The sequence below is a fragment of the Lissotriton helveticus genome, chromosome 3_1 (assembly GCF_964261635.1).
Source record: "Lissotriton helveticus chromosome 3_1, aLisHel1.1, whole genome shotgun sequence".
In the NCBI taxonomy this organism is placed as follows: Eukaryota; Metazoa; Chordata; class Amphibia; order Caudata; family Salamandridae; genus Lissotriton; species Lissotriton helveticus.
This window is the reverse complement of record NC_136061.1, coordinates 1655067659-1655079721: the sequence shown is the minus strand read 5'-3', so window position 1 is coordinate 1655079721 and position 12063 is coordinate 1655067659. Positions and strand designations below refer to the sequence as shown.

The 12063-nt window shown below is 37.8% G+C and overlaps 1 protein-coding gene across 1 annotated transcript in view; it reads left to right on the top strand.

Annotated features, from left to right (window-relative positions):
- The first annotated feature begins 627 nt into the window (after positions 1-627).
- LOC144823695 (TGF-beta receptor type-2-like) overlaps positions 628-12063 on the top strand; it is a 420165-nt gene continuing 408729 nt past the window's right edge. The window contains exon 1 of the mRNA XM_078682433.1: positions 628-738. Within this exon, the coding sequence (XP_078538559.1) occupies positions 705-738 (34 nt within the window). The 5' untranslated portion in view covers positions 628-704. The remainder of the gene's footprint in view (positions 739-12063) is intronic.

Here is a 12063-nt window from a genome sequence, read left to right as displayed (position 1 = left end):
TTATTTAGTCCATCTCTTCATCAGCAGACATGCCTGTGATGGGACAATGACCTGCAGTGAGCTTTGTCCTTTGGGTTTGAGACTATCCTCCAAGACATGAGAATTCACCACAGGTTCGGTAGAGGTAGGGGTAGAAGCACTAGTTTGATGCTAGTCGGGGGAGGGCTGAAAGGGACATGGTGATGTGGCTGGTAGGAAACCTAAAGCACACTGCCAGGTGGGGGATGTACAAGCGGGGGATGTGCGGGTGGATGACCACTAGCAGTAACATTAATCTTGCCTACTATGTTTTATAGAGTACTTGTGTTCCATCTCCTTGATTGTAGTGTGCCCATCTATGTTTCCTCCCTTTCAATCCAATTACCTCCATAACCATCTCTGATCTACTTTGTTTATGTCACCTTTTCTTGCTCAGGTCTTTGGTCCTATCCAGTGCCTCCATATCACTCTTGTTCCCCAATCTTCCTGATACTCTCCCTGTTCCACTGCCCAAGAGAGGACTAAATTATGGGGCAGGGCTGAATAAATTATCTGGAAAGAAAAGGCAACTGTTATGCGGTGTAATGCAGCAGATTTTGTGACTACTAATTAATTATTCTGTCTTTTTTACACAGGGCTGGGTGCTCACATTAGAATCTTCACATTCAACATTCCAAAGCCATCACAAACCCCCTGGAGATCAAGGAGAGAGAAAACTACGAAGAATGGGGAGGGTGAGGAAGAAAGAACAAAGGAGAGGTAAGCTCCCTCACGCTAGGAGATACCACATATCCCCGGGGAGGAAAAGTGAGAACATGTGTCATGCGTGGTTTTGAGTGTGAGATGTGTTAGAGCAGGTGTCTCCAACCTTTCCAATATGGAGGGCTACTTCTAATCATTAAACACCACGCTGAGCTGTTGTCCAATATAGGGATATGATAATGGTAGACAACAGCTAAGTAACTTCAATGCCACCTTGGTTATCACAATTGTGCACAAGTGTGCATACACTGGTAATGACACAAAAGATATATTAAAAAGATTTACATGGGGTTCCCAAAAGTCAATTGTGTTCCTTTTTGTTGTGTCCGAGCAACTGGTCTTGCATCCTAGTGATGGTTGCCAGCACTCCAAAGTTCTGGAAGGCAGACCAGACTGGAGAAGACAGTAATTTCTGGAAGGAAGTGTCCAGGGGTTGTTCCTCTTCTCTTAATAAAGCTCTTCAACCAAACTATCGTCTGCGCCTCTTAAAAGTGGCGACGGGGATGGGATGGTGTTCCCCAGAGGGCAGTCTGAACATGGAGCTGATGTGGATCGTGTGCTGATCCTATAACCCCTGGACAATGCAGTTTTGAGCCCTGAACTGAGGAAGTGGCTGCTGCCAGTGCGAGGTGTCAGGCCAACAGACAGAGAGACTCTCCTGATACACACAGGGCACCCTGCCAGTGACAGCAGCACGGTGTTGTTGTTGCGTTATTGTGGTACACCTGGCACAACTGCGAGCAGGCTATGAGGGTGTGGTGGTGGTCAAACGGACAGCGACTACACCAGCTGTGAAGGTGTGGCGGTGATCATATGGGGCAGCGACCGGTTAGCTCAACGAGTGGTGACCGGTGAGTGAGCTGCTGTGTTGTTATCATTTGGACACAAGCTAACCAGCATTCTGCAATGGGCGGGCGGCACCACGAGCGGAGTGACGAGTGGAGCGTCGTGTTCTCCCCTGTATTCTGATGTGTGTCACACTAAGTGGACGCATAACAGCACAGCGTGACCAGCATGTGTGGGACGTCTCATGCTTCAGGACGACTCGACGTGACGACGCAGTAGAGCGCTGGTGTTGCCAAGGAAACCCCACAGCACTGTAGGAATTGTGCGGCGTGTGGCAAGATGAGCAGCAGCAACTGTATGAATGACAAAGAAGCTGACAGAGTTTAGTGAGGAGGAAGCTGATCCAGCGCTCTCACCAAAATATTGCACAAATGACACTATCTACTACCACAAAACTTACACTACAACACTAGGCCCATAACAACAATAGAGCGCTTGAATCATGAGGCGATAAGATCTAAATATAGTTGTTTAAACCATCTGCAATAATCAAGACCAGCTTGTCATTTTAGAAAGTTTATTTTAACACATCTAGAAAAACTTAGGTTTTGGTATTTTATTAAACAAGCATTAGAAAAATGTCATAAAGAAAGATTTATTCAGTATTAATAAAAAGAGCATAAATCAAGAATTATTATTCATTAGCAGGAATAAGTAAAATTAAGCATTTCCCAAAATCCTAACTATATCTCAGTCTCTACCCTCATCACCTAGTAATAAAGTAATTAATAAAAACTCCTGTCCTCACGTGTAAAGTCCATCAGCATAACATCGTCCTCCAGAATTCTCGAGCGTAAGCCAACTATGTGTTCTCTGAACCTATTCTTATACCCTAATTTTAGCTGAGCTAACTATTTTTCACATTCCAGCAGACAAATTCTAGTTCTCCATTGGCTGAGCCACCTCGTACCACAGTAAACTGTGACACCTCTTTCTTGCATGCCCGGGCAAATTCACTAGTCCATTGTTCATTTAGAAGTCTTGGCAGCTCTCCTTAGACTGCTACATTTTGTAGCGACAGCTTCCTTTTAACCTTGAGCTAGTCAGCTCTGAACTCCCATGGCACGTTAGCAAACGTTAGCAAATTTCTCCAAAAAGTCATCTTTTTAGCAGTTCAATCCAAAACCTTTCAAAATAAAAGCTCAGAGGCCTTTTCCATCCTTCTTGGAATTATTTTCACTTGAGCCCTTTTCATCATTAGGCCTCTTTCAGAAAGCGTCAATTTTCTGCGCCACCGTCCCTGCGCCACTTTTAAAAGGGTACTAATTTTCTGCAGCCATCTCTAAGCTTCACTTGTAAAACTATTATATAAACAAACAAAAAGAATAATTAATGAAAGAAATACAGTTTGTTCTGTTGCCTCCCATCATTGCTAATTATTAACCCATTAGTCTAAATTACCTAGCAGTAAAGCACAAATAAAGCAGCATTTTATATTTACCAGTCTTCATAAATCCATAAAGCCTTATGTGCACCTAGAATAGTAGAAATGACATCACATAGACAAGGGAAGCAAAATAAGCACATGCCATTATTTCAAAAACAGCTGCTATTAGTTATGACATGACAATAGACAAGATTAATTTATTATTTTCTACATACATAAGAATGCAACATAATGCACATTTATGAGCACACATGTTAGTTTCCCACGTGTCTTTTGTGTATGCAACTTTAAACTAGGTTGAATTATTATACACACTGCACAAGTTGTTAGCATTATTAATTTATTTATGGAAGTGTGACTTCACAGGTTTAAACAAATTTTTGTTTTCTATCCCGCTCCATCAACTCCCTCATCTGGTGATTAACAAATCACCACACCAGCACCCAAAAATTTAGCAAAGATTTTATCTAAGATGAACATGATTCAATTTCACCTGTGTTAGTATTTCTAAAGACTTATCTTATCAGTTTATCTACAATTCTCATATTGAGTTTTAAGAAACCCCTCTAGTTCTATTTCATTCTCTTGTGTAACATACAACTGAGCTTCGACAAAAGTGTTGCAAAAACTATAACTAATAAAATGTCTGTATCTTGCTTGTCATATAAACTTTAAACTTCTCCTTGATTATTTCTAAAAGAACAATAACCTAAATTATCCAAAGCAGAATTATAATTGCATTAAGCTTGCAAAGAAAAATAAAACAAAAATTTTAAAAATTTTACCTAAATTTTCTAAAAATTTCTAACACCCCCCTTTTTCAATTTTTTTTTTTTTTTTTTTTTTTTTTTTTTTTTCAAACCTTCTAACAGTTTTTCTTCGACCTAATGTCACAAATTAATTTTTCAGCTAACAGAATTTCTTCGACCTTGTGTCATCTAACAAGATTTCTTCAGCCTTATGCCAAAAACAGAAAACCTAAAAATTCAACAGGTATGTACTTCAATCATTGTCACTTTTGTTTTCAATCTCTTTTTGACTGTGACTATTTACCTCCATTACAGGTATCACTTCTATTTTCTTTCCTGCCTCACTTTTCTTTACAGAATCTTTTTGACTTGATATCTCATCAATTTGTTCCTTTGATCTGTGTCTCAATTTGAATTTTAGGCCTTCATTTTCTTCTGGCCAGTTATCACTTTTTCTTAGTAATTTCTTCTTTTGCTTGGTCACATTACATTCTGTTCTCCAAGCTCCTTTTCTGAATTTTCTTATTTCAGAATCTTCATCATTCTCATCAGTTTCAGTGTCAGACATTTCCATTCTGGACTCAGGTACTTCTTTACTCAGCAGCTTCACTCCGTTAGGAACGTCATCTTTGTAGCTGGTACTTGGCAATTCATTTTCTTCTTCAATTACCTTCAACTTCCCAGTTTCAGAATTCCTGTTCCTGCTTTCAGAGCTACTTTTCTGCTTTTCAATACTCTCCTGGTCTTGAATCATAATCTGATCACATTCTTCTTCTGCTTCTTTTTCTGGCAGATTTCCATCATTTTCTGAGTCTTCAGTCACAACTTTCAAGTCTTCTTCAATCAAGGCTTGTTTTCTATTCATGTTCTCCAGATATCGACCAACTTGTCGATCTTCAAGATCTGGATTCTCTTCAGGCTCTTCTTCAGAATCTGAATCATCAATTGTGACATTATCCTCATCAGGATCTTCAGGTGTAGTTACACGAAAAGTATGGCCAGTGTCAATCCACCTCTTCAGTCTTTTGCACTTCTCTGCATTTGCTGTGACAAGACTGACTAGCCTCCTTTTCTGCCACCTTGGCACTAGAGAATTTCTTTTTAGACGAACCTTTTTCCTCATTCTTTTACCTGGTAACTGATCAAGTACTTGTTCTTTTTCTCTTGTTTGCACTTCAGTTTCATCTTCATCAAACACAGAAATCATTTCATCTGATAAATTCCTGCAGTTCTCCAAATTGATGCTATCATTGATAGTCATCATTTTCTTCTCTGGTATAAATGTCTGTCTCATGACCTTGTCCATCATAATCTCACGTTGACTGAAATCTGTCTTTTTATCAGTAGTGTTTCTCAGAAACATCAAAACAAGTGGAAGAACATCTGTCCACTTTGTACCTGCAGCTAGGCACATTTTTGCATCTCTGTCTTTTATAGTAACATTCTCATGCTCCTCAACATCTGAAATTTCTAGTTTATCTGCACAATGAAACAGTCTGTTTTCAATATGTCTTTTGCCTTCTGATAACTTTGCAACAGTAATTTCATCACTATGTCGCATCTGAAATGTTTCAATCCATTTTGTAATAAAACAGAAAATCACAAAAATGTAGCACAGTTTGTCATATATTGACATCTCACAGAAATCCATTTGTAATCTGGTCAATGAATCACTCTCCTGTAATTCTGTTCCCATTCCCACAACTGTTCTCTTAATTGTGTTCACTTGCTGATATGTCAGACACCTCTGGTAATGAAATTCTGCAATTTTATGGTACATTCTGTTCATGTCAGTAATCATACTATTTGGTAAAACTATTCTACTATCTTTGTGTATCCAAATCTCATCCTCATCTCGCTGTCTAAAATCTGCACTCAACCATGTGTTTCTCAACCATGTGTTTTTCTCCTCATGAGTTGCTTCATCTTGAAAGTCTTTGACTACCTGCCATGTTTCAACTATAGATGTTAGTATTAGTGAACTCAAAGCATGTTCATCATTCATTTTGTATGCCGCACATATCACGACAGCAAACCTTTCTGCCAATTGAATATCATCAATCAATCTTTTAATTAAATTTGCATTTCTGTTAAGTGAACCTGCAGAAGTCAATGTTTCAATCTGTTGATCAATTGTGTCCTTTACTTTGATGTCTTCACTCAAAAGAACATTATTCTTATTCCAAAATTCTGAAAGTGCATTTAATCTTTTTAGACTGTTTTCCTGTTCTTTAATTAATCCTGTATCTGCATTGTCTATCTGTTCATTAACAAAGATTTGTAATGGCAATGAAGCCATGTCATTCTGCTGAACCATTACCTGTCGCTGTATTTGTAGCTGTTCATTCAGCTCATTTATTTCAAACTCCTTTTCCTTTGAACATAATTTTGACTCGTCTGACTGTGTCAATTTAATCGGATCAGTATCAGACTTCTCACTTACCAGAACTGAAGTCATCTCTATTTCTTGCTGAGTTGCAATCCCTACTAATTCAATCTCAAGTACAATAGAATAAACCTTTTCAGTTAATGGGACTTTTAAAATTGCGGAATTAATTTCATCTTTTCCCAGCACAGGGACTATCTCTGTTTCCATAATTTTCATGGACTCCTTTAAATCATTTGATGAATTTATATGATCAGGAATACTAATTTCAGAAGTACTAAGCATTTCATCATGCTTTTCTGTCGCATCAATTTTAGTAGAAGTCTGAGCTGGCACTTTATCAGTTTGATCTGACACTTTTGGCGTTACACTAACCTGTTCTGGGAGTCTTTGTGAATTTCTGTTCTGATCCATATTTACAACATTAATTTTATACTGCTCTATATTTTCTACTCTGACACCTTTATTATTTATTTTCGCTAATTTTTGAATCTTTAATTTGCTCTCGCATTTAGCAACAACCTTTTTCATTTTCTTGTATAAGGAAGACATTTTCTTTAATTAATTTGGTAATTGTACTCTCTAAATTTGCCTTGCAGCGTTTGCTAATTAATTAATTAATTAATTTAATTTAACACTATCAAATATTGAAAACCTTATAATTTGGTCAATTTAATGTATCTCCTAATTTACCTGTATCACTAATTATAATTAACCTGGAAAGAAAAATATCAATTTGCAAAAATAGTAGCAATGCAAAATTTTATTTTATAACAGTAAATATCAACATATAATCACGTGTTTTAAATGTACTTATTTTTCACTTACATACCTTCTGCAACATATACCTGTGAAAAAAGAAAAACCTAACCTGTTTGCTTTTAAATTTGGGCAGTAAAATGTAAATAACTAAAACATTATTGGTAATAATCTAATCAATAAATCAAAATTAAGGACAAAATTTGATAATTTTAAAAATAATTCTCCTTCATGCGCAATCACCTTAGACACAGGTAATCTCTCTAAAACACTCTGTCTAATTTATTAATGGATAGTTCCTACTCTATTGTAATCAAATTAGTTTGATATAATAATCACACCAGTAATACAGTAGTCGGCACCACTAAAGCACTTTTAATCTAAATTCAAAACACTGATGTTCTTTTCCTTAAAAATTTTACACTCAAATGCTTGCCTCACACTTCTTTTTATTTTTAACAGTGTTATTAACAGGAATAAAAAAACAGGACATTTACAGCAAAATTTTTGTATTGTTTTAAACAATCACCGCTTCATAAATGCCTCGGCCAAATCAGAACTCTGGGTGGTCGTGTTGCTCCGGACACTTTGGCCAATCAGTGCACGGCAACCACAACCCTCATTAACACACTCTGCCACTATAGTGTCCTAATAACACTCCAACCAAACTAAGAAATACTCCTATAATGCTCAACTAGCTATAACCCAGTTTTTGCTATTATCTGTACTGCTATTGCTGCAGTCTTCCTCTCTCGCGCTCAACCCCTTCTATTATTGCTCTTCACTCGTTAGTGGCTACATACAAGTCAGCTTTTCTTTTAGTAAATGAGATTTGAATACAGCGCGTAGTCACTTTAATCAAAGCAAGCCGTAGCTATTTTCATACATGGGAGAGCCTCGCCCAATTAGAACAGGGCTCACGGAGCCTCGCCCAATCGGAGCGCGGCTCTGCTTATGACGCTCTGGTCACTTTCTTCCAATCAGAGCAAAGCGGCTCTAACACACCCTCTTGCTGTAGCTCCAAGCTCTCTCCCCTCGCGCTCCAATCAGTAGCCTCTCTTGTAAATTTAATTCAGCCCTCAAAGTTCGTCACACTAATCAGCTGTGACATACTTCAATTCCAACAACAGGACCACTAAACTTTTATTTAATAGCGAGGAAACAGCGCAGCTCCGCTGTAACACACACTATGGCCCTTCAACCAATCAGGGAGCGGCCCTACTATGACGCTGCGCGTCAACAGCCAATGGGTGCGCGGCCTTTTCTATGACGCGCTGAGACTTTAACAAATCACAGCGCGGCCCCTTCGTGTCGAGCAAGGACAATTCTAATTTAACAAACCAAATGAATACTCAGAAACCTTTGCCAGAATCCGCCCAAAAAGAACATAACCTTCGTGACTCTCATAGAGTTTCTCTCACCTTGCGCTTCCAACAGTCTCTTTAATATATCATGTATTCGCTCGCCCACATCAGTCACAACACCCCTCTTCTTCTGAAAACAACTACGCGACTACAACAGAGGAAACTAAAATAAATACTTAATTTTTATTACTAAGGATACTTTTAAATGTACAGATAATATAGACGCGCAATAGTATATTTTTAAACGCGATCACCTTTTAAACATATAAACGCTGTCAGCCAATCACAGCGTTACTTGTAAAGCGTCTTAGCCAATCGGAGCACACCTTTGCTGTGACGCTCCTAATACATTAACCAATCAGAGCGCGGCAGACTCTGACGTATGCAGAAGCTGCGGCTGCAGGCTCTCCCTCTTCGCGCTCTCACTCACACACAGCCCCTCCCTTACAAATCTTATTTCAATAGAGCGCGCTAAGTTTCCTTTTTAAATATCAGCGTTTGGGAAGAATTATGTTTAAATTAAACGGTCATTTATTTCGAGGATGTTTATTTAGATAACAATTTTCAGCAGAAGACACTCCAGACTCTTCAATTAAACGGAGTGATATTTTATTATGACACTTTGGGCGAATTTTATTCTTCAAGCAGTGTACTTACTACACGCATCAGTTTTTAATTTAGCAGAATTATTAAAACGAAGGGAACAACAGTAGAGGCTTAGCTAGTTACTCCATAACAACGCCTCAACCAATCAGGGGGCAGCTTTTCGTTATCAATGCTGACGCTCTAGCCAATCCGAGCGCGGCAATTCTGACGTAAGCAGCTGCTGCAGCTTCTGTCTCTCCCTACACGCTGTTTCACTCGCAAAACCAGCCCCTCCCTTACAATTTTCGATCGGGGCACATTTTAATCATTTTAAACTAGGGAGAACAATTTATTATTATAATTAAAGTGAGGAATGATTATAAAATGAATACTAATCGCTTTTTACTTGTTTAAAAAATGTTTATCAACGTGGAATACCTTAATTATAGCCTAATTAACACAGAACATTCTAAAATTCTCCTGAATGTTTTAAAATAGCACAGTTAACCTTTTTATACTTTTCAACTATGCTGAACACTTTTGATTTGAATTTTATTAGCGTGCAGAGCTTTTAAATGTATTTAAACGCTGCACAATATCATAAAAGTCTTAGAATGGTACAGACTTTATCCTGAACTTTCCTAAGTACCTTAAAATTACTTTTGGTACATTTTAGTGAATATATAAAAACGAAACACATCTGTCTGCTTCTCTAATTAGGATAGTTTACATACATTCAAGTATCCACACTTCGGAATAGACGTCGCTATTCACACTAAGGATAATTTCCACTTGCCAGTAGAGCAACTCTTACTCTACCCTTCTAACACGTAAGAATATGAACTCATTTTGCTCTGAACCCACCGCGAAGTGAAAGTTCTAAGAGTTCCACTTGAACATACCTTACAAAACAATCACGCACTTTCACACTGAAAATTCCCTAACTTCAGTCACACATGAAATCCGTACAGGACTCTCACCTGTTTATAGAAATCATGCACCGTTAGCAAAATAACACCGTTATCCGTACAGGGCTCTCACCTGTTTATAGATATAAAACATGTACCCGTACAGGACTCTAACCTGTTTATAGATAATCATGCACCGACATTACCCTGCCCTTCACTCAAGCTTGAATATAACTAATACTCTTATCACAGTGAGTTTTATGGAAGGCGCTTTGTCCCTATTCTCATGCTGCTCTAATTTCTTAGAAAACCCTCACTATTACAAGATTCACACCTAGCCCTAAAACTGTGTTGCACGGCGACAACACTGTATTGCACGGCGACAATACTTCTGGTACACGGCGATACCAACAGTGATACTCGGCGATATCACAGAAACAGATCAGATATTCTGCATGACTACATTCTCATCACACAGTTTTTGTACCGGTACACACATAGCACAAAATAAACAAACTCAACATGTGTTAAAACTTAATCCTATGAATTTACCAACATATATGTATCATGCATGTAACATGTATGTCAAAAACAACATATATAAACCGTCCGATGGCTACCAGAAATTGATCCAGCGCTCTCACCAAAATATTGCACAAATGACACTATCTACTACCACAAAACTTACACTACAACACTAGGCCCATAACAACAATAGAGCGCTTGAATCATGAGGCGATAAGATCTAAATATAGTTGTTTAAACCATCTGCAATAATCAAGACCAGCTTGTCATTTTAGAAAGTTTATTTTAACACATCTAGAAAAACTTAGGTTTTGGTATTTTATTAAACAAGCATTAGAAAAATGTCATAAAGAAAGATTTATTCAGTATTAATAAAAAGAGCATAAATCAAGAATTATTATTCATTAGCAGGAATAAGTAAAATTAAGCATTTCCCAAAATCCTAACTATATCTCAGTCTCTACCCTCATCACCTAGTAATAAAGTAATTAATAAAAACTCCTGTCCTCACGTGTAAAGTCCATCAGCATAACATCGTCCTCCAGAATTCTCGAGCGTAAGCCAACTATGTGTTCTCTGAACCTATTCTTATACCCTAATTTTAGCTGAGCTAACTATTTTTCACATTCCAGCAGACAAATTCTAGTTCTCCATTGGCTGAGCCACCTCGTACCACAGTAAACTGTGACACCTCTTTCTTGCATGCCCGGGCAAATTCACTAGTCCATTGTTCATTTAGAAGTCTTGGCAGCTCTCCTTAGACTGCTACATTTTGTAGCGACAGCTTCCTTTTAACCTTGAGCTAGTCAGCTCTGAACTCCCATGGCACGTTAGCAAACGTTAGCAAATTTCTCCAAAAAGTCATCTTTTTAGCAGTTCAATCCAAAACCTTTCAAAATAAAAGCTCAGAGGCCTTTTCCATCCTTCTTGGAATTATTTTCACTTGAGCCCTTTTCATCATTAGGCCTCTTTCAGAAAGCGTCAATTTTCTGCGCCACCGTCCCTGCGCCACTTTTAAAAGGGTACTAATTTTCTGCAGCCATCTCTAAGCTTCACTTGTAAAACTATTATATAAACAAACAAAAAGAATAATTAATGAAAGAAATACAGTTTGTTCTGTTGCCTCCCATCATTGCTAATTATTAACCCATTAGTCTAAATTACCTAGCAGTAAAGCACAAATAAAGCAGCATTTTATATTTACCAGTCTTCATAAATCCATAAAGCCTTATGTGCACCTAGAATAGTAGAAATGACATCACATAGACAAGGGAAGCAAAATAAGCACATGCCATTATTTCAAAAACAGCTGCTATTAGTTATGACATGACAATAGACAAGATTAATTTATTATTTTCTACATACATAAGAATGCAACATAATGCACATTTATGAGCACACATGTTAGTTTCCCACGTGTCTTTTGTGTATGCAACTTTAAACTAGGTTGAATTATTATACACACTGCACAAGTTGTTAGCATTATTAATTTATTTATGGAAGTGTGACTTCACAGGTTTAAACAAATTTTTGTTTTCTATCCCGCTCCATCAAAGCGGCTCCAGGATTGGACCATGGCAACCACCTTCATTATTTTAATATGCTTTTTTGTGCATAGGAATTACTATACTCTATTTTGGTGCACTGTTTGAGTGACTCTGCAGTATTCAGGAATTGGGCAGCATTTATTTCATGAATTGTGTGTCATTGGTTACAGTTGCAATATCATATACGAGGTCACCATCCAGCATTACATTGGCACTAGTCAAAGGCTACCATTCAGCATTACATTGGTAACATTTCACGGTAAAGC